The sequence below is a fragment of the Mus musculus genome, chromosome 10 (assembly GCF_000001635.26).
Source record: "Mus musculus strain C57BL/6J chromosome 10, GRCm38.p6 C57BL/6J".
Taxonomy (NCBI): Eukaryota; Metazoa; Chordata; class Mammalia; order Rodentia; family Muridae; genus Mus; species Mus musculus.
This window is the reverse complement of record NC_000076.6, coordinates 81,453,951-81,476,749: the sequence shown is the minus strand read 5'-3', so window position 1 is coordinate 81,476,749 and position 22,799 is coordinate 81,453,951. Positions and strand designations below refer to the sequence as shown.

General features: G+C 55.3%; 1 protein-coding gene across 20 annotated transcripts in view; it reads left to right on the top strand.

The window, feature by feature from the left end:
* Positions 1-17,523, top strand: part of Celf5 (CUGBP, Elav-like family member 5) — a 23,504-nt gene extending 5,981 nt beyond the window's left edge. For 2 of the 20 annotated variants that reach the window (NM_001374703.1, NM_001379190.1), the window contains exons 3-12: positions 5,393-5,444; positions 5,993-6,121; positions 7,227-7,306; positions 8,619-8,765; positions 9,453-9,594; positions 9,679-9,825; positions 10,721-10,783; positions 12,330-12,410; positions 13,938-14,081; positions 14,409-17,523. In NM_001374703.1, coding sequence (NP_001361632.1) covers positions 5,393-5,444; positions 5,993-6,121; positions 7,227-7,306; positions 8,619-8,765; positions 9,453-9,594; positions 9,679-9,825; positions 10,721-10,783; positions 12,330-12,410; positions 13,938-14,081; positions 14,409-14,536 — 1,113 coding nt within the window. In that variant the 3' untranslated portion in view covers positions 14,537-17,523. Of the gene's footprint in view, positions 1-2,461; positions 3,302-3,366; positions 3,520-3,618; positions 3,731-3,802; positions 3,930-5,392; positions 5,445-5,823; positions 6,122-7,226; positions 7,307-8,618; positions 9,248-9,452; positions 9,595-9,678; positions 9,826-10,720; positions 11,780-12,329; positions 13,380-13,937; positions 14,082-14,408 lie in introns of those variants that run through there. The other 18 variants (NM_001311126.2, NM_001311127.2, NM_001379191.1 and 15 more) reach the window with 18 other exon arrangements.
* The last annotated feature ends 5,276 nt before the right edge of the window (positions 17,524-22,799 follow it).

Genomic DNA, 22,799 nt, shown 5'->3' with positions numbered 1-22,799 from the left:
TATGTTGGGCTCTGTGCATCACAGAAGTGCTGTCTGTACACAATATAAGCTGGCCTGATTGAAAATGTGCCTCACTGGCAGGCAGCTGTGCAAAGGCCCTGGGGTAGGGCAGTCCAGAATTGGAAGAATGTCGAGGAGACCCCTGTGGTTGGAGGAGTGGGGGGAGGGAACAGGGACAGAAGGAGAAAGGCTGTTCGGGCAGGGCTTTCTGGCCACAAACAAGAGACTAAGAGACTTGAGCCTTTCTTACCCAGAAAAGAGAGAAGGCAGCTTCATTCTGCTCCAACCACTTCTTGCTGTGTGACACTGAAATTGTCACTTGACCACTCTAGTCTCTGATATCTGAAAGAACTTGACAGGTCAGGGTGGGAAATGGAGAGAAGGTGGCCAGGTGCTGGTGCCAAGAAAGAGGTCATGCTTTGGGAGAGATCAAAAACAGGATGGATGGATTTGGTGTTTGACAGAATTTTAATAACACACATAAGGCTGGGAACTTGATAAAAGCTATTTAGCCCACAGTTCTGGGGTTCAAGGGCGTGGGCTGGCACTGCTGTGGCTCTGGAGAACATCATCCATTCCTGATCCAACGCTGCCCTTGTCCTGCTGCTCCCCAGGCTCCTGTGGAAATATGGTGCCTGCCCTTGTCCCCTCCCCTGGCCCCACCCAACCCCTGCCCCCAGCCTTGCCCTCATTCCTGCCTTCACCTCTACCCCTACCCCCACCCCTGCCCTCACCCCCGTCCCCACCCCTACCCCCATCCCTGCCCTCATCCCTGCTCTTACCCCTACCCCTACCCCCACCCTGCCCTCATCCCTGCCCTCACCTCTGTCCCCACCCCTGCCCTCATGCCTGCCCTCACTCCTGCTTCCACCCCTGCCCTCATCTCTGCCTTTAGCCCTCCCTGCCTGGCTTCTCCTCTCCCCCAAACAAGACACTGAAGACCCTTTTCCCAAACAGTCAGGTTCCTAGTGCTCAATAAGGGTGTGGTTGTGGAGGGTGTTTCTGGTGAGGGAGGTGTCATCAATCCATTCCTGTCGGCTGGGGGCAGTGTGGGAGGTCAGGAGGGAAGACTATGTGGCCTTGGGCATGTTGGTGGTGTAAGCACTAGGCAAGTAGAGGACAGATGTTGGGGACAGATGTGGGGCACAGAATATGAAGACCAGGTGGGAGTGGACCCTGTTGAGAAAGGAACCTAAGAGGTTCATTGATGAACAGCTTAAAAGTGGGTCCTGTTCATGGGTGCCTGTACTCTCGGGATGGTGAGCGACATCTTCGGGCAAGTGTGGTGGTCACAGTGAGTGACTTCTGGCCTGGAGTCGGTAGAAGCCAGGGACTTGGCTCAGTACCCACTGAGAACGACTCAGCCGCGTGCTCACAACAGACCCTGCTTAGAACAGAAGAAGTGGAGGATGTTCTGGAAAAGCATTGATTTTTAAAAATGTAAGGCCATCCATGTCTGTTACTGAGAATTTTTGATGGAAACATTAGAAGGAAGAAGTCCATATTAACACTAGATTTTCAGCATGCAATCACTGCAGAGCAGCCTCAAGGAACACACGTCCCTTCCGGCCTGCCAACGTTTCCTGGTTTCTTGCATTTTCATAATTTTTGGCAGGATGATTGTTACATGTAGCCCAAGCCGGCTTGGAATACACAATCCCCCTGCCTCCACCTCCGTGCAGGGGGGGTTGTCAGCAGCCAGGGACTGATGGGAATCTTGGCTGACATAGGACAGTCACAGTCCTGATTTTGCCACAAGGAAAGTTTTCCCAGAATAAGATCAATTGTCATCGTCAAACCCACATTTCCGGACCTTAGGATGAACTGAAACTTGGGGCTCCATTCTGTGCTCAGTGACTCACGTGTGGCTGCTCTGCACCATTCTAGAATGTTCCACGCTCTACCATAGGCCCGGTTGGTCCTGTCGGAGAACTCTGCGTTTATGGCTCTGCAGATCATACTATGAGCCCCTGCGGCCACAGGAGAACTGAACCAGCCAGGGGCAACAGGGAGATAGGCAGTCACAGCTTTGTGCTGATAAAACTTTATTAGAAACAACAGTGGGGCTGGAACAGGGCGGGGCCTGGCAGCACTCATTCAGGTCCCCTCCCTGTACACACACACCTCCCGTGGGCCACACAGGAGGAAGTGTCCTCTTGCTGCTGGAGCTAGGAAGTGAGGTGCTGATGTCATTTAATTCTGAAAAACTGACATAGTCTGTGAAGATCCTGAACGTCCTAGAGTCTAGTACTCCAGCAGCGGGTGGCACGGAAACCTTGAGGTTCCAGGTCTTTCTTTGTTGAGATCTTCGGTTGGTGTCCAGTCACAGCTCCAGGCCTTAGTTTCCCCAGCCGTGCCTCCTCTGCCTCCTCCACCCAGCAGACAGGAAGACTAAGGTTCAGAGAGGGAAGGCGACCTGCCTGAGGTCCCTAGACCTAAGCATCTACTCTCTGAGATCGACGGTCCCGCGCGTGAGGACCCGGGTCCCAGCCCATAACCTCCATAAAAATCCGCAGGATCAGGGAGAGAGTTGGCCTCGAAGAACCAGGCAGAGTGGCTCCTAGAATCCCTCTTACCCTCTTTCCCCCACTAAAAGAGTCTTCCCGCGCTTTTTTTTTTAATCTATGTACTATTCTACAGCCCAATGGAAGGGCTCATCCATAGGGTCTGAAGCTGAAGGCGCCATGCTGTTTCTGGTCGGATCTAGGTGTCCACTGGCAAAGGGTCCGAAGACTGGGGGAGGGGGATCCATCTTCCTGGAGCACTCCTAAAAGCAGCAACTTTGAAAGGGCGTAGGGAGGGCTGTTGGAGGGAGGGGTCCTGCGAGCAAGTGATCAGGCTCTTGCTGGAGGCTTTGAATGCTGCAGTGAGACTGACTGTCGGATCAGCTGGAGCTCTAGGGAGCCATAGCGGGTGCAGGATGGGTGAGGGGTTCGCCGTGTCCAGGTGGGAGAGTACGGCTGTTGTCTTCCCTAGTTCTGGAATCTTCCGAAGGTAAAACTTAGCAACTGCAGGAGAACTCTGTACCGCCCCGGTTAGACCGGTTGAGATTATCCAGAGGCCTCAGTTTCCTCATCGTAACACACAAGGCTCCCATCCCAGCTCAGAGATGAAATGGGTCCGGGACATGATCTCCCACACCGAACTCCTATTGCTGCTTCAAAACCTGCCGAAGAATTTTCTCCACCGTGATCACGGGCAACTTCTTTTTTTGTTATCCTACTTTTCGACACTACTAAGGGTCCTCCCTGGGGTCCCCTCGGATCTTACACAACCGGAAATGTGAAGCGTCGGTGTCCCGGTGAATGTGAAGAGAAAGGGGGTGGGGAAGGGGGCGGAGATGGGAGCTGCAGAAGGAGCAGGGGGAGGGTGGGCACCTGCGCGGGACAGATTGGGGGCAGGAGAGACCCAGCTCGGATGCGTGGCGGAGGCACGTGGTGTGGGCGGGGAGGGCGCTCCGTGGCCCCTTCTCTGTCACTGTGGGGTGGAGAGGGGATCCCGGGAGCGCGGGAGTCTAAGGTCAGTGATGGGGTGATGGTGACAGAACCGGTGTCCTCCCTCCTCCCCCCTTCCTCGTCTCTGAAAGATTATATTTAAATCTCTTTTGTGCGAGGCTAGATCTGAACTCGGAGGGGGCCCCCACAGAGGCGGTTTCCATGGTAGCAACAACTGCCAGCTTCCGCGGGGTGAATCAGCGTTGCCATGGCAACCCCATCTTCATCTACCCAAGGTGCTAGAGAGGATAGCGAGGAGGGGGAGGGCCGGCGGGGGCGTGTGGGTGGGGCCGCGGGGGGAATGAGAGGCTAGATCTGGGGGACCCCTCCCCTGCCTCTTCCCCCCACACCCCTCCTGGGCGCCGTGACCCCAGAAGCGGAACTATTCGGTTCAGATCGCCTACCCCCCACCCCAGGATGTGGTGTGGTACCCAGGTGCAGAGGGGATGGGGTGTGGATGGGTGGGTTTGGGGGGATTTGGCCAGATGGGGGTCGGGGGGGGGCAGGTAGTGCGGTTCCCCGGGAGGGTCTCAGAAGAGGGGAAGGGCTCTCCCAGTTGGGAGAGAAGGATTCCGGAAGGGGAGGGGCCCAAAGAAAGCAGAAGGAGAGGGGAGGGGTGTGGAGAGGGGTGGGAGTGAGGGTATGGCTGTAGAGAGGGGTGTGGAGAAGGGCGTGGGGGAGGGGTGGGGTTTAGGGATGGAGAGGGTGTAAGGGAGGGAATGGGGAGTGAACTTGGAAGGATGCTCATAACTGGGTGAAGACATTGAGGGACCCTCTGGAGCGGGAAGAGTCTGAGGTGTGAGGGGGATGGGGTTGGGGGCGTCTGGCTCAGTCCGGGGACTGTCATTGTCAGGTGGGGACATGTGAGACAAGTTCCTGTTTGTTGAGCGGCTTCTCTGGCCCAGGGACCCAAAACAGGAGCCCAGGATGTCACAGGGTTTCGTGTGGAGGGCTAGCCTGATCTGACTCTGGGGTGGAGACCCCAGTCCCGGCTCCTGGGCCCTCTTGGATGCTTCCTTCCTTACCCCTAGCATGATAGATTTTTCTTCCACATGGTGTCATTGAGGCTCCCAGTCTGGAGGGAGACAGAGGCTAAAGTTCCCCCATGTGAATCTCCCAGTCAGGAGGATGACTCGCTCCATCCAGGGCCATTGGAAGAGAAAATGAAAACCTCCCAGATACACGCCCCTTTCCAGGCTGTTATGGGTTGCCCCCATTAGCCTGTCCTTGGGGCTTGGGAGAGAGAGGCCTACCACTAGCAACCATTTCATTTGTTCATGGTTCCCTGGGCTAGCAAAGGCTTCTTCAGACTGAGTCTTCCTGGGAGCCATCCAGGGACTAGTGTACGGAGAGCAATGAGGTCTCTAGCACCCTAGGCTCAGAGTTATGGCTTCCTTTCTATGTTCTATGCTGGACGGAGTCACGTAACCAAGTCCAGATGCAGGGGTCAGGAACAAACTGACTTTTTTTTTTTTCAAAGATTTATTTATTAGTATATGTGAGTACACTGTAGCTGTCTTCAGACACTCCAGAAGAGGGTATCAGATTTCATTGCGGATGGTTGTGAGCCACCATGTGGTTGCTGGGATTTGAACTCAGGACCTCTGGAAGAGCAGTCAGTGCTCTTAACTGCTGAGCCATCTCTCCAGCCCCATAAACTGACTTCTTGAAGACAGAAGTCCCAAGGTGACATTTGCACACAGGGCTCGGGGACATCAGGCCATTTTCAAAGACAGTTCGTCCTGTTGGGATAACTATCATTGGGTTCTGAAAGCTAGCTAAGAGTTTGCTGGCCAACTCTCACTTGCACTGGGTTTGAGTGTGTGCTGAGACAGCTTAAAGACAGTGCCCGCGCCCCACTGTCCTCTGCCACCCTGACCATGTCCCCCTTTCCACAGATGGCGCGGCCGATCCAGGTGAAACCGGCAGACAGTGAAAGCCGTGGAGGTAGTAGTAACCTCCCCATGGCCGCGGGCCTCTGCAGCCCCAGGGTTGGGGCTCCGTCCGGCTCCGACTGCTCCCCCAAACTTCAGATACCCCACACCTTTCCTGTTCCCTCACGGGTGCCTGAAGGCTTGCAGACTTGGGGTGGGGATAGGTGTGGGCAAGGCGGTTGGGACCCTATCTATGTGTAGGAGCTATGTAAAGCCAGCCTTGCTAGTCCCTGTCACTCTCCATCTTGCTGTCTATCGGGACGGACCCCCCCTCCCGCCCCCAGCTCGCTCTTGCCCTGTCTCCTGCTTCTGACTGTCCCCGATTTCCTGTCTCTTCTTTCCTGACGCCCCAAGCGTCTCTGCTGCCATTCATTCCTTCTTCCCTCTCACCCCAGCGAGTGACAGACATCTGAGTATGGTTTCCCTAGTAACCTGGCTCTCATTCCTGGGCGACTGGGCAGCGGGGCGGCCTGAGCAAAGGTCCTGGGGCAGCGCGGGCCAGGGCTGAGGGTCTGCAGGACCAGCGCGGGCTCAGCGGGCCGTGGGCCGGGGCTCCGCCCACAGGGGACCGGAAGCTGTTCGTGGGTATGCTCAACAAGCAGCAGTCAGAGGAAGACGTGCTCAGGCTCTTCCAGCCCTTTGGCGTCATAGACGAGTGCACAGTGCTTCGAGGACCAGATGGCAGCAGCAAAGGTGACTGGCAGGCGATGGGGGCGGAGCCTGGTGGCGGGGCTTAGGGAGTGGCAGCGGGGGGTGGTGGTCAGGGTTGAGCCTGGCACAGGTACAGAGCAGTAGATTGCAGGAATAGTGGAATGGGATAGGACTGGAGGTGGGCATAGCCAATGGGAAGGGGTGGAACAGGTGGGGTGAGTGTTTGTGGTTGGAAAGGGTGGGTGGGTGGGATTTGGGTGTGGGAAGGGGAGGGAGAGGGAAAGGAGGAGAAGACCTAGTTGCTGAGGAGCGGTCAGGTCTATGGGAGGGCAGGGTCAGCCCTGGCTCCTGAGTGTCCACTCAATGGGGCTGTTGTGTCCCCTGCAGATTGGCCCTTGGGATTATGGCCCGAGTTCTTTCTATCCCCAAGCCTCAGCTTTTCTCCCTGTGTCTCAAGTTCTGTGTCTTCATGTGTCTGTCTGTCTATCTGTATGACTAAAAGGCTGGCTGGTCCTGGCTCCATGTTGTATGAACTCTGGAGGTGCACCTGCCTTGGTGGACACCACATCGATGTGTTTGTCTGTCCATTTGACCAGCTTCCATGATTCCATAGGGCCCAGTACACCGTCTGTGCCCTGGAGGTCAGGGCTGGGGCCATTCAAACCTTTTCCTACTTGTTCTGATGGGACCTTCTTGGGACCCAGGCTGCCTCTGAAAGTGTGTGTGGCTACTGGGGTCTCAACATAGTTCCTGGATGCTGAGCTGACTTCCTGTTGGCTGACCACATGAATGGACAGATGGATTGATGGATGAATGGATGGATGGATGAACTGGTGGGTGGATGGATAGATAGATGGATGGGTGGGTGGATGGATGGATGGATGGGTGGATGGATGGGTGGACAGATGGATGGATAGATGGATGACTGACTTCCTATTTAGCTGAATTAATGGCTGACATCTAAGTCTCTGGGCCTAGAAGATGTTGGTGTATCCTATCTGTTCGGGCCATCTTGGTCAGTCCTGCCTATGTCTGTATGAACTCATGTCAGCTGTTGTCCACGAGTGGCAATCAAGGGCTTCTTCTCTCCCTTGCTCCCATCCATTATATTCTTCAGTCCCTCACCTCCTCCTCCCTTCCCTCCCAGGCTGTGCCTTCGTGAAGTTTTCTTCCCACACAGAGGCCCAGGCTGCCATCCATGCCTTGCATGGCAGCCAGACTATGCCGGTGAGTGAGAGCTGCGCTTGGCTGAGGCGGGGCTGGGTGCAAGGTGGGTGGGAGAGATGGGTGGTTTTGGCATCTTCCCTTCATAGACTGCTTCAGACAGGAGGCTGGATGTGCAGCCCAGGCTGTGATCAGAGCTGTGTGTGACCAGACACTGTCCTGGGGCAAGTGTAGTTCTTAGCTTGTGGCAGTAACACAGGCTGAGAAGCAGGGGCAGCAGTTGGATGATGTGTAGAGATCATGGACCCTGTTCTAGGGCAGCTGGAAGCCACGGTGGGTGCACAGAGTGAGGGGAGCTGCCAGGTCATTTGCATAGGTCCTTCAGGTCAGGTCCGCCAGTGAACAAGGGACAGAAGGACACTAAGAACCTAGAGGGGCAGGTGGCTGAGCTCAGGTCCCCACCTGAAGGACAGGGGCTCGTTGCAGAGACTGTAGAGAGATAATGAGGGGCACTGATGACCCATTTAGCAGAGGCAGGGTAGAGGACAGGTGTCCAAGGTCCTAGGTATAGCATCACACACATAGGGCTGTGTTCCCCCCAGGGAGGGCCTCAGGAGTCCACATTACTGCAGGTAAACTAAGTCCCTAGCCGAGAGCAGCAGCTGTCTCCATAACATGGCGGGGCTGGGTTAGGTCACCCCCAGGGCCAGCTTCCTCATGACTGGAACCAAGGACCCAGTTGTCTGTCCGAGGAGGGGGGCGGCTGGAAGGGGAAGACTACAAGAGGGTTTCTGCAAGCTAGGCTAGGAGCACTTGAGCCCAATCACCAGGGAGCACCTGGCTGAGCCCTCATCCTGCACTAACTCTGGATCCTAGGCCTTAACTCTTCACTGAGAGCTGTCTCCATGTTGCTTCCTATCTTCCTGTGAGCCCCAGCTCCTGACTAAGTCCCTGAGCACGGGTGATTGGTCCACTGTCAGGTGCCATGTCCTATCCATTCGCTGGACACAGGGGACCTCCACGTGTGGGTTGCAAGTGGGTTGCATGGTGCCCCCAATCCTTTTCTGACCTCTGGATTTTGCCCCTGCCTTGAGGGTATGGCTTCAGCTAGGAACCCCACCCCACCCCAATCTTTGTCCCAGACATGACCCTTGAACCTACATGCCCCACTTATCGCTGTGGCAACCTCCAAGACACTACAGCCGTGTCACCACATGGCCAGGCTCAGGATGACAAGCCCTATCACTTCTTCTGTGGTCCCGACTCTTCTGATATGGAGTCAAACATGGCTGGCATGGCTGCTCTCATCTATGGGGAGCACTAGAGTCCTGGCTACCCTGTCCTCCTATTCCAATGACACATACCGTCCTTACAGGGAGCGTCCTCCAGCCTGGTGGTCAAGTTTGCCGACACGGATAAAGAGCGGACATTGCGGCGTATGCAGCAGATGGTTGGCCAGCTGGGCATCCTGACGCCGTCCCTCACCCTGCCCTTCAGCCCCTACAGTGCCTACGCCCAGGCTGTGAGTGGCCCCAGCACACGGATGCTGAATGCAGACTGAGCTGCAGTCCCAGGCTGAAAGCCCAGATCTTGATGGACAGCCCTAACCACAGCCACCCTCCCTGCTTGGCCCAACCTGATGGTGGGCAGAGTGCTAATGTCCCAATTGGCGGAAGCCTAGATCCCACCATACCTAAATCTGCATTCAGCCCAACTCTGGCTCCACCCTCACGGCTGACATCACCCCAGCTCCTGGCTCAGTCTTGACGGTTGACTAACCCTAAGCGTAGCCTCAGTTTCTGGCAGCACCATGTTCCTTCCCTAGGCAGGCCGGACCCCAATCTGGATGCAAATATTGAACCCTGTTTCTAACCCTAGCTCCGAGTCAAAGCTGGACCTTGATCCTGTGCTGCACCAGGCCCTGTATCCCACACTGACCTCGGATCTCAGGCTGAGTCCTAATAGCCTGATCGATCTCTGATCCCAGAATGAACCTTAATCGAAGTCTGAGCCTCAGTTTCTAGTGGAAGTCTAAGTCTAGACTGAGCCTTTTTGCGGAAACCAAATGTTAACGCCTGCTGGACCCTGATCCCAAGCCAAATGCTGATCTGGGGCTGAGCCCTAAATGGCTGACTGATCCTGAGACCCTCCCCCGCCCAGTGCCCGACCCCGGTAGTACTGCTTCCACTCACACCATCTTTGTCCTCAGCTCATGCAGCAACAGACAACAGTGTTGTCCACCTCTGGCAGCTACCTGAGCCCCGGTGTGGCCTTCCCTCCCTGCCATATCCAGCAGATTGGTGCCGTCAGCCTTAACGGTCTGCCTGCCACGCCCATCGCTCCTGCCTCTGGTGAGAGCAGCTCCTGGGAAGTCTCAGGACAAGTGGGGAACCGGCCACGTCTGGGCCCCCGTGTCTGACCTCTCTCCCTCCTAGGGCTACACTCACCCCCACTGCTAGGCACTGCCGCTGTTCCCGGCCTGATGGCGCCCATTCCCAATGGCTTCCCCGGCGTCCTGCCCTTTCCCGGGAGTCACCCTGCCCTGGAGACTGTGTATGCCAATGGCCTTGTGCCCTACCCAGGTAATTGGGAGAGTGCTCCAGAGCCCAGGACAGTGTCTGGAGTGGGTCTGGCAACTGAGGGACATACCTAGGTCCCCCACAGCCTTACACCCTATGTGTGGCAGGGCAGAACAAGGAATGGCTAGGCAGGTGTGGGCACAGGAAATGGCTGAGGAGGGAGGCTACGTCACAAGCACACACTTGGCAGGTTGGTTCTGGGTTCAGATTCCAGTTCTGGCTGGTTTCTAAACTGGAAAATGGGACAAATGACATCAAAGGCTGGATGGGAGCACGGATGGGAGCCAGTGTTAGGCAGATGTCTCTTCTTGTTTGCTGTGAGAGATGGAGGTCGAAGTCATACTGGGTAGTTCAGATTTGCCTTCAATTCCCTGTGTGTGCAGGCTGCTCTTAGACTCCCTCTGTAGCCCAGGCTGGCCTTACACCAAGGGCAGTCCTCTAGCCTCTACTTCCCAAATGCTAAGATAATAGCTGTGAGCACCTGCACCTGGCTAAATTCTTCATTCTGTAGTTGGCTCTGGGCTTTGTCAAAGTGAGGCAGGGTAGGCCTGAGCTGCCAGCCTTGAGTGCTAATGGCCCAAACCAGGAACTGGGTGGACCCTAAAACACTCAGGGGTCCCCACAGGCTGGATGAGGGAGTCTGGGCAGGGAGTGGGGTATGGCAGATGACCCTCAGGTGGGGGGTTTTCCTGGGTGCTGAGGGGGACAAGGTAGGAGGCTGAGGGGTGATGGTCACACGGCTTCACTTGACTTCTGTTGTTTGCTATGGGTGTGTGTGTCGCTGGCAAGTTAACCTACATCAGAGATGCAGTTTCCTTGGCTTGCCTGTGGGGGTTAACACAGAAGGGAAGCTGGGTGTTTGTGGATGTCAGCGCTCAGTTCCTCCTCTGCCCTGCAGCTCAGAGCCCCACTGTGGCAGAGACCCTCCATCCTGCCTTCTCCGGAGTCCAGCAGTACACAGGTAGAGGCAGCCCTGTCCTGACCACTCACCTCAGGTCTCATCCATCTGCACACGTCCCATCCTCCACAAGACCCCTAAGGAATGTACAGTCCCTTAAGTCTGGGGCTCCCCACGTCTCATCCCCAGGTCCCTCCAAAGCCAGGGCTGCCTCTGGCTGTGTACCTTATGTAGCTCTGCCCCACCTAACTTTGTGAATCTAACCCCACCTCTTGAGGCACGCACCCACTCAGTGCCTTGCCCATGAGCCCTTATACCCACCCTAAAGGCAGAGCCCTGCTCAACTAAGTTGATTCATTAGACCTGGTTCCAACCTTGCCCTTCAGACCCCTGTGGAGCTCCACTCTTACACCCTTCCTGCTGTGGCCACGCCCCTATCCCAGCCCTCAATTCATAGCCCTTCCCTCCACTATGCCCCAGCTCCACTCAGAACCCCATGCTCCACTTTGGCCCCACCTCTTGGCCAAAAGTGGTTCTACCCTCCAATGGCCCTGCTCCCTGTGGGGTGAGGCAGGGCTGAGGAATGGAGGGTGGGACTAGGGCTCAAGGGTGTGTCCAGGGCCAGAGAGGTAGGGCAGTGGCTGAATGGTGGGGCGGGGTTAGGGTTGAGAGGTGGGTCGGGGACTGGGCGGGGCAAGGGACACGGTTGGAACTGGTCAAGACCAGGGTCTGGGGACAAGGTACAGCCAGAGTGGTGGTGGGAATAGAAAAGGGTAGGGACAGCTGAGGAGCAGGATTAGGGCATAAGGGGTAGAGTTAGGACCTGAGGAGTAGGCTCGTGGCACAAGGAGCAGGGCCAGGGCCACAGCTTATGGGGAACCAGAATGAAGGGCAAAGGCATGGAGGAAGGCAGAGACGTGGAGCAACAGTCCCGGTCTACCCCTTAGCCACGGACCTGCCCCTCAAGCTATGGCCCCACCCACTCTACCGTCATCTGACCAAGTCACCTGCCCTGATGCACCTGTCTTAGCCTTGCCCCTCAATACATCCTCAACTCTGGCCCTCTTTGCCTGTCTCAGTCCCCGTCCTGGCTGTGCCCCGCTTCCAGCTCTGGCCCTACCCAGTCCCTCCTGCGTTTCTGCCTTCATCCCCTCAGCCCTGGCCTTACCTCTCTGGCCCTGGTCCCACCCCACTTTCAGCTCCATCACTGCCCCTCGACCCACCCAAACCTGGCCCTAGGCCCGGGTTCTGCCCCTTGTCGCCATCCTTCAGCCCTTATCCCACTCCTCGGTCCCGCCCTTGGTACTGGTCCTGCCACTCAGCGCAAGTCCCAGCCGGGCCCCACCCCCTAGGCACCGCCCCTCAGCCACAGCCCCGCCCCATCCTGTCGCAGCCCAGCCGAGGCCTCGCCCCATGGCTCTGTCCTCGCCCTCTGCCCTGGTCGGTCCAACCACTCGGTGATGCCACAGCCTAGCCGCACCCCTTGGCCCGGGTCTGGTCCTCAGCACCGGCACCGGCACCGCCCCTCAGTCCTAGCCCCGCCTCCCCTCGGTCTGGCCTCGCCCTCTGCTCTGGTCCTGTGGCTCAGTATGGCCTCTGCTCTCCGCAGCCATGTATCCCACCGCGGCCATCGCGCCCGTGGCACACAGCGTTCCGCAGCCTCCGCACCTCCTGCAGCAGCAGCGCGAAGGTGAGGCGACCCCTGCCAGCCCCACCCTCAACTGCACTGCTGACCTCGCCCCTCCATGGAACGGCGGCCCTTGAGGTTCCCACCCCCCAATGGACAAGCGAGGAAACCCCCTTTTTGGTGCGCGTTTGTGCGAGAAGGCTTCTTGGGTAAACTGAGGCCTTCCCAGTGAAGCCAAGCCTGTGGAGGGCATGCGGGAGAAAGCAGGAGTCCGGAGTCCGAGGAGGTATCTTGGGTAAACTGAGGCCTTCCCAGTAAAGTGAGGCTGTGGAGGGCATGCGGGAGGAAGCAGGAGTCCGGAATCCTGCGACCCAAGGCCACTCACATCCTCTTCTGACTGGGCACGGTGATCAGAGAGTACTTAACGACCTGCCTCAGTTTTCCCATCTGGAGCTCAGGTGTTCTGGCCCCACCTGTGTAGACAGAGACATTGAGAAGTTCCTGGTGTGTGGGCCTTCCGGGAAGTCCTACTTTTACCTACCTATGGACCAGGAAGGCCTGGGGAGAGGTGGAAGGGGGAGCCTCAGGCCACCCTTGTGGCAAAGCTGCCCTCACCTGTGATGGGGGCTCACACTCCAGGGTGCAGGGGATGGGTTCACAGCCGAGCCCTTGGACTTTGAGGTTAGCTGGTGCCCCTGGATTGTCCCACACGAGGCTGCACTGTGTCTCTTGGACACTTTGTGCCCGAGGCCACCAGCAGGATGTGCTTGTCTCTTGACAGCCAAGATCTGAAAGCTAACCACAGATGACATCAGTGACACTTGGCCATGCAGGCCCCTTCTAGGTCCCCCTTCAAATTCAGGACAGGAAGATGGGTAAAGGTGCCTGCCACCAAGCAAGATAAATCCCATGTCCTCTGCCCTCCACACGCGCCCCTAAAATTAACTATATAGACAGAGAAACAGACAACATCTGTACCTTGCAGCGACAGGCCTGGCTCCCTCATGGCAATGAATTCTTACCTTTCCTCTCTTTCTGGGCATTTATTTATTTATTTATGAGGTCTCACTATGTAGCTTACACTGGGCTTATAAACACAGCAACCCTCCTGCCTGGCCTTCCCAAATGCTGAGATGATAGGTGTGCGCCTCCAACGGCCTCCAGGCTTCTTTTAAGTGTCAGGTGTTTCTTAGACCAGCGCAAGGGCCATGAGCCACTGCTGAGCCACACCCAGGGCTCCCACCAATTCACCCCATTCACCTGACTCCAGTACATAGCCTGCAGGAGGAGGCTGGCAGCAGAGCATGTGCGGCTTTGGGAGTCATCAGGGAGGCTCTGGCTTGTGGGGTTCCAGCCGGGACAAAGAGGCTATCTGGGTTTGGTCTGTGGTGAGCTGGTGGCTGATGGCTGGGTGGACAAGGCACTTGGGACTGATCAAGGCTTGCAGGGCCCAACCCTGCTCCCGACCGTTCCCTGTCTGGAGAAACGTCTCACTCTATCCACAACCAGAGACAAGGACTGGACCCCAACCCAGGGGGGGTCCGCCTCCTCTCCTTGGGGGCTTTATGTCTTTCTCTCCCCCACCTACAGGTCCCGAAGGCTGTAACCTGTTTATCTACCACCTCCCCCAGGAGTTTGGAGACACGGAGCTGACCCAGATGTTCCTCCCCTTCGGCAATATCATCTCCTCCAAGGTGTTTATGGATCGGGCTACCAACCAGAGCAAGTGTTTCGGTGAGTGGACATACCTAGAGACCCCCATTGAGGGTGTGGGGGCGTGGCCAGGGGTGGAGCTGCCATCTAGAATGCCCCAGTGAGGGTCTGAGGGCGTGGTCAAGGTGGAGCGCATGCCTGGTAAGTATAAGGTTTTGGAATAGTACTCAGTGCCACATCAGTGTTGAAGGAAGAAAGTGAGGCTGTGGCCCATGCACCACAAGGGAAGTTGAGCTGATTGGATGAGGTGGGAGTGAGGCCCCCAACTCTAGAGATGAACAAGACCAACGTTAGCCACTTGAAGCCTGGACCACGCCCCTTACCAGCTCCGTCACTTTGTTCTCTCAGGATTCGTGAGCTTTGACCACCCAGCCAGCGCGCAGGCGGCCATCCAGGCCATGAACGGCTTTCAGATTGGTATGAAGAGGCTGAAGGTGCAGCTGAAGAGACCCAAAGACCCAGGACACCCGTACTGACCACGCCCACAGCCCTTCAGTGCTGTGGGTGTGGCCCCAGGTGAGCCGCCAGGCGGCCCTGTGCTCTGCCCAGCCCTGGTGTCATTCACTCTCCTCCCATCCCAAGCTCACTCTCTAGATTCTGGGGGCGGGAGTGGCACTCCAAGAGGCCAACTGGGGATTCAAACCCTCCCCCATTACCTTGTGGCTTGGGTGGCAGAGAGGGTGGGATTAGGGTGGGGAAACCGGGAGAGAAAGCTAGGAGGTTCCACCCAGGGGACTTCCTTCCCAGGGAAAGTTTTGAAAAATGAATAGAGGTTCACTACAGTGAACTTCTGGTTTGGGGCTTGTGGTCTGGGGTGCAGGATGTGATGGGCGGGGCTTCTATCCCATCCTGTGAAGCTGCAAGCCAAGAAGCCCTAATCCAGAGAAAGGATCTGTGTCCTACAGTTGAACTTGGAATGTCCAGTTAAGCTTGGCCCAGGACTGAAGCAGAGGAAATGGGGACACATCATAGCCTTGTGGTCCCCCACCTCTGTCCCCACCAGCCAGCTCCCGTGGACCCTGAGAGTCCTGTCTTCTAATTTCATGCCCAGTGGGTTAACAAACCCAGAGTGTCGCTTGCACTCTCACAAAACAACACAAAGCCAAATACCCGAACAAACAAGCAAAAAACCCCAAAAGCCAATTTCCCCTTCAATAGTCTCAGCATTTTCTTTGGGACTGAACTGATTTTAAAAGGTGGAACCAACTGCACAATGACTTCATGGAGGTGACAGCTCGGCTACCCAGCAGCAGCAGCCTACAGAGCACCCAGGAATACTTTATTTTTAGTGTTTTTTTTTTTTTTCTTTTTTTCTTTCTTTTTCTTTTTCTTTCACCGCCCAGCCCAGGGCCTGGTAGAGATCGACAGTCTTTAATCCTTCAGTGTTTTTTGTCCATTATCTGGGTCTTTTGGGCTTTATCTATTTTGGCTTCGATTAGGAAACCCACGAATCAGGTAGAAACCCCCGGATGGCTGCCATAGTTCCAGTTTTAACCCAGTGTCCTGCGGACCATCTGCTCTGGGCTCGGGAGGGAGGTACCATGTCAGGAGCAAATGTCCCCAGACTGATGGTGACTGTCAGGAACTGTTGTTTTGAAAACGCTGGGGTTTTCTTGCCAGGACAGAGTGGGGCAAGGTGTTCTGTGCCCCTCCCCCCTCCGCTCTACTACTCCCCGATATCCCCATCCTCCCCAGGTTGAGCGGTTCCCGCTTCCAACCACTCCAGGACTTTTATGTAAATTACAGCCAAGTTTGGACACCAGCTCTCCCAGTGACCCCCTCCCCCCAAATCCCGAAGCCACCAAAAGCCACTTGAGTTACAGAAGGCTCCGTGGTGTGTCGTGGGACAGGGAACAGGCGTCAGAGCCCGGGTCTGAGGGGCCCATACACTGCCAATCACCCGCCCCTCGGCTTGGGGACACCCCCCCCACACCTGACTCGGAGGCTTTCCAGGTCAGCCAGTATCCCCCTTAGCCAGGATTCCCCACCCCCAACTTCCTATTCCCCGTAGCTGCGCATAGACGTGCGCGCACCATAGACAATATATTTTTGGAGAATGAACCACAGCGGCCAAACTCCGTCCAAGGAGGTGGCACTGAGCCGGCCAATCATCGGGGACCAAGGACAGACCAGCTGAGGCCGGCTGGATGCCAAACCAGGACCCCCGTCAACACCATATACCTCCAGTTTTTGGGGTCTCCACGGCTGCCGCCCCCACCCTGCCCCTCCCGCTTTCATAGCCTTACTTGGGTGACCAGGTGTCCTCAGCTTCCTGCCAGGGAAGCCTCCTGTCCCCCACTGCCCAACCAGATCGCACCCCCACCCCAGCCCCTCCTCCAATCACCAGCCGTAAACTGAAAGTCTTGTACCCGAGCTCACCGTGAGTCAGACGTGGCCACACCGGACCCGGTTGCTGACCCCACGGATTCCTCTCTCCTCTCTTCTCTCTCTCTCTTCTCCTTCTCCTCTCCCTTCCCCTCTCTCCTCTCTCATCTATCTATCTATCTATCTATCTATCTATCTATCTATCTATCTATCTATCTATCTATCTATGTTGGTGGTCTTTTTCTAAGTGAGTGCCAACAAGACCACAGAGAAGAGCACGCAGGGGTGCAGGGACTCACTGATAATCCGCTTTTGATTCCTAGTTGGAGGTTTGGGAAGACTTTGGTGGGGGAGCCACTCCTTGTATATTTTACCCAGCCTGCCCACACACCCACCACAAAGCACAGAGAGTCGTTAATTTGAACATCCCACCAAGAGGGGGTGAGGGGGTGGGGGTGGGGTCTGAATCCCTTGCGACAAGTCCAAAAGCAAACAAAAGAGACAACTTTTTTAAGGTTTAAAAAAGAAAATGTAAAGAAAAAAAAATTCCCTTTTCGTTTCTACCAAAATGTTTGTTGACTGACCTAAATTGGGGGGTGGGGGGAAGCGAACAACAACAACAACAACAAAAAACACCCTGATTCTGCCCACCTTGTTTCGCGTTTCCGGTTTGATGATCCCTTGTTCTTAACGTAACACAGTAAAACTGTGTTATGAAGTGTGCGAACGTGTGTGTCCGGGATGTCGCTGTGTTTCCCCCCCACCTCTGCCCCTTGCAGGTTGCCCGCTGAGTGCGTGCTGGCGTGCGCTGGCGTGCGCACCGTCTAGTTCATGTTTACGAGCTGTAAATACCATTTTTATACTCCACACGAGAGACCCTATGTGATTTGTACAACGGGCTTAATTTCTGCTACAATGAATTTCGTGAAATTTCAAACTTCAAACAATTTTGAAGACGAGCAGAGAGAGAAGGCCGAGGGTGGAGAGGGAATGTGGGGTTTGAGTCCCCGTACCTCCTGTTTGTGTGCGAAGTAGCGAGCTTCTCAACGGCAAATCACCTCTCCTTGGTCTGGAAAAGAAAAACGAAAAACAAAAACCTAAAAGTTTATTTAATAAAAGTTTTACTTGTTAACAGGGATTATCTGTCACCTTGTTTTCCCATCGTGTTGTGCTCCTTGTTTGGAACTGAGTAATATTCCAATGTGTGAATAAAACATGTTTTTCTGCCGGGCGTGGTGGCACACGCCTTTAATCCCAGCTCTTGGGAGGCAGAGGCAGGTGGATTTCTGAGTTCGAGGCCAGCCTGGTCTACAAAGTGAGTTCCAGGACAGCCAGGGCTACACAGAGAAACCCTGTCTCGAAAAACCAAAAAAACAAAAACAACAAAAAAAAAAGTTTTTCTGAGGGCTGGAGAGGTGGCTCAGGGATTAAGAGCACTGAGTGTTCCTCCAGAGGTCTTGAGTTCAATTCCCAGTGGCCACATGGTGGCTCACAACCATCTGTAATGAGATCTGACTCCCTCTTCTGGTGTGTCTGAAGACAGCTGCAGTGTACTCATACACGTAAAATGAATAATTCTTTAAAAAAGAAAAAAACATGTTTTTCTGAGTTGGGCATGGTAGCTGCCATGTCCTTAACTGGACAGGAGGCAGAGGCAGGCAGATCTTTCGAGTTCTAGGCCAGCCTGATCTACAGAGCAAATTCCACAAAAGGAAGGGCTACACAGAGAAACCCTGTCTCGAAAACTAAAATCAACCAACCAAAATCATGTCCCAAGTTCCTAATGGATTCCCTAAAGTCTGCAAAATCAACGTGTCCCCCAGCTACCCTTGCCCCCTTGCCAGCTTCTCCAGCAGGCATCTGTGCACCCCTTTCTCCCGGGCTGCCATGAATGCACTCTTGCCACCTCGAGGGCCAGATTTGTTCTGTGTGCAGGGTGGGGCTGCACAGATGGTTCTCAGCAGTTACCCCTGGAATAGGAAGCAACCGGCAAAGATAAACCTCACCTGGGAGAGGCCAAGGTAGGAGGATGTTGTGATGCAGGCCAGCCTAGGCAGCGTCATGAGATTAGGTCTGAAAACAGAATAATAAAATAGAAAAAATGAGACTACAGGGAAGAAAAGTAAATTGTAAGATAAATTTCAAAATAAAATTAAAAATTAAAGCAAATTCATTTCAAATGGAAATTAATTATTTTTTTAAAGATAAACAGCCCACCTACAAAATGGTTCAGCAGGCTGAAGCAAGAGGATTACTTGAGCCAAGGACTTTCGGGCCAGCCTAGGCTACTCAGAGGTGTGCTGCTTCCTAAGGCTCTTTGGAGAGTGAGCACTTGGTGTTCTGGATGTCCCTGACTATGACAAAATGCAGGAGATGATCTGTATATAAGAGGAAAGGTTAGTTACTTGGTGGCCATGGCCCCGCGTCCTGGGGGCTTTGTTGCCTCCCAGCTACGAAGCAGCTTTGACATCAAGGTTTTGACATGGGCACTGTGGACTCGAACTCTGGTCCTCACATTTTCACCAGGAGGCTCCCCGCTACCCCGTTCCTCCTGGGCTCTGTGGGGTTGCGCCTGCGCAGTCCATCACTTTCCAACAGCCTCTACTCTCAGCCTCAGTCAACCAGAGGGAGGGGTCACAAACCCCCTCACCCCTCTTTCTGCAGCTAAGGAACCTGAGGCATGTGGTGTGTGAAAGCTGGTAGGACTGGACAGTGACCCCTCTTTCTGTCTTCCCACTCCCATACCTGTCTCCTGCCCTCTTGACTCTGTTTCTGGGGTAACTGGACAGAACGAGGGCAGAGGGACACTACAAGATACCAAGGCAAATTCCTGTTGTGGGCATGAGAGGGCATACAGTGTGAAGGCTGAGGCTGCAGGAGGGGGCGTGGCTCCGGGGTGGGGTAAAGGGGAATGCAACCGTCAGAGATGGGTTGAATCTGTGGGGGTAGGCTGCGGGGGGCGGGGGCGGCGGGTATTGACTGCGGCTGGGAGGGTGTGACTGCCAGGGAAGGGAGATAAGACTGGGCGCTGCCAGTGGTGGAGGTGCACAACTATGGGGTGTTAAGGGAGCTGTATGGCAGTAGGGATTGCAGCTGGGGGGAGGTAGGGCTACAGTGGGGGTGACTGTGGGAGTTGATACTGGAGGGGGTGCGATTGTGGGAGATGAGGCTGCTAGGGGGTGTAACTGCTAGGGGAAGGGGCATATGGCTGCAGGGGGGCGGGCAGTGTGCAGATGCTGGGGGTTGTGACTGCTAAGGATGAGGTGCCACCTTGGGGGAGGTGAGGCTGAGGGAGAAGGGATTGTGGCTGTGGGGGTGTTAGGGCTGCAAGGTGGGAGTGTGGTGACTGGGGGTGGGGTTGCTGGGGAGGATACAGATACGAGCTGTGAGTGGCTGCTGGGGGGACACAGCTGCTGAGAGGGGGGCACCTGACTCCTTTGGTCACCAACCAGACCCAGGAGACAATGAAAAGCTCTGTGGCAAGTGGTGGGCTGTCCACTGTTAGCAAATCCCTGCTCCATGACTCAGTCAACAAACTGAAGGCAGAGAACTCACTCTGTGGCTGGTGCCCATCTGGGTACCATGAGGATGGACTATGTGACACTTGCCATCTCTGAGACTCAGTTTTCTTGTCTGTAAAATGGAGACAAAGAGGAGGAAACTTAAAGAAAACAACAACCAGTGCTCTGTGGCAGAGGAGTCACGCAGCCCTAGGTTCCTGACTGATCTTCTCCGAGCCTCCCCAACCTGTCCTTGCAAGAAAGAATGGCAGGGTTTGGGCTTTTGAAGGATGCATAGGAGCCTTCAGGTGGTGAAAGGAAGGAGAATCCAGAAGAAGGGAGAATTACCCAGCCCAGCACCCAAGCCCCCAACATGTCCCTATCACGGAAGAGCAGAGAGACCAGTTCCAGCCAGCAGGCATCTTTTCCCCTGAGATGTTCTTCCTGCAGCACACCATTAGTCCTTCCTCCTGCTGTGTAGACCAAGCCACCAATCCAACAGCAGAGCCTCTGTTCTCTGTCTTGGGCGCACATTTATGCTCCGTAAGTGCACAGTGATAAACTAAGGATATGGAGTCTGCCTCCTGCCCACTCCATCTCTGCTATCGGGAGAATGAACAAAAATCACAAAACAGCAAAAAACATTGATTTTTTTTGGTTTTTGTTTGCTTTTTGGCATTTTTGTTTTTGAAGCAGGGTTTCACTATGTAGCCCAGGCTAGCCCCAAACTCACCACAATCCTCCTGCCTCAGCCTCCTAAATGCTGACATGACAGACTTGTGCCATCCCACCCTGGGCTAGTTCTTAGTTTCCTCATTTAAAAACAGATGCCCAGAGAGGCCAAGCCAGTCACCCACATTCACACAGCTTCAAGCTGTCTCCAGACTCAGGCATGGGCACCCCAGCCTTCCCTTCTCACCCGAGATCCCTGGAAGTGGAAGAGCCCTTGGCATCCTTGGTCCGAGTTCCTAGTGTGCCCCCAGATTGGCAGGCAGGGACAGCCGCGGTGCTTCCGGGGGCTGAGGAGGGTGTCATTCACAAATCCAGGGCCGCTCGATTGCAGCCGCCTCCTGGGCTGTGGGTGGCCTCTGTCCCCGCCCTCCAGCTCTCGCTCCCTGGCCCTGGCCCCCCTCCTCTTGTCCCGGCACCCTCCTCCTCTGACTCACTGGGCTCCACGGAGCCGAGTACTGGGATCTCCGGTGAGTCGGGGACATCCATCTCGGCCCAACATGGAGGTCCCAGGGCCCCCAGTGTCCGGGAAGCCCGGGGAGACATCGGTCAAATGGCAGCTGTGCTACGACATGACTGCGAAGATGTGGTGGATGGTGAGTGTGTAGGGGCCTGCCACAGCGGGGTGGCTCAGGAGGGTGTGGAGACCCCTCTTTGTGCTCACAGGTGGGGGAGACCAAGGCAGACGGAGTGATGGGGCTACTTTTGTGTCTTCTACCTGGCAAGGTGGCCGAAGCCACTAGGCCTCATTCCGGGACCAGGCAGACTCCCGCCCTGACCTGGGCACGCTCGGGGGCTCCAGAAATCCCCAGGGCCCCAAGCTGAGGGTCCAGTTGTGTGACCCATCTGACCTCAGGCGTCTCTGTGTCCAGGGTGGAAATGCACCCACTTGGGGCAATGTTGACTGGCTGAAGGGAGGTGGCGGGATTGTTTTCATGTCTGTGGATGTTGCCTAAACTAGGAATTCTTCTGGAAGCTTCTGGGATGAGTGTTGGGGGGTGGGCTTGGCTATGAGAGGGCAGCCTCGATCTCATGTCTTAGGCATCCAGTTGCCCAAGAGCCATTTGGTTGCTCTCCATGTCTCTCGAATAACCTCCATGCAGTTCCGGGTCACACACTGCTGTGTGTCCTTGCACTGTGTCTCACCCTCTCTGGATCACAGGTTTAGAGGGGAGCGATGAGATCTGTAGCTGGAACTTGTGGGGTGTCTTGAATTCTGCTCTGAAGGTCCCAGGGATAATTGGGTCTTGAAGTGGAATAATGGGCCTGGTTGTGGATGGCGACCCCTAGTAGCCACTGATGTGTGACCCAGCCAGCCAGGCAGTTTCCCTGAGATATGCAGAGAATCTGCAGCAACAGGCATCCCTGTGGAGCAGGCCACAGCCCTGTCTGTTCTTCTGTGCTCAGTCAGCATTTATTGAGCACCTACTGTGTTCCACAGTCTGTCCCCAGTTCTTTTGACTAGAACTCTGGGGGGGGGGGAATTAAATTAATGATATGTAATAGATGAAAAATAGAGCGGAAGAAGGCAGGGAACCACAGTGGGGGAGAGCTGGGGTGGTGGAAGGCAGGGGACCACAGAGGCAGGGAGCCAGGGTGGCCTCCTGAGGAGGGGAGATCTGAGTAAAGATGAGTGGATGATGGAATTTATCAGAAGAGTTACAAAGTAACTGTGCAGAATGCACAACCAGAACCGAACCAAAGTCCCTGGGGCAGGGACACAGCTGTGCAAAGGCCCTGGGGCAGGATGCAGTAATGGAGGAGAACACCATGACTGGGCAGAGGGAAGAAGGCTACAGGACTGTAACTTCGGGGAGGACTTGGGCTGTAACCCTGAGGGAAGTGGGAGATGGAAGTGATGGTAGAGCTGGGACTCACACTGGATCTTTTTGAAAGTCCCCTGGGTTCTGAGGGAGGATGCCCAGCTGGCAATGACATGGCATATGGGGAGGAGGGGGTTCTGATGAAGGAAGTGGGGTGTTTTCAGACCATGAATGGGTGGGAGAAGCCCAGCCCCAGCCCCAAATGAAAGAGGCAAGTGGATTTCTGTGAGCTTGGGGCTAGCCTGGTCTTGAGACAGTTCAGGACAGCCTGAGCTACACAATGAGGCCCTGTCTCAAAACAAAACAAAACAAAACACACAACAACAACAACAAAAACCAATATTTTTTTGGAGGTGGCTGGA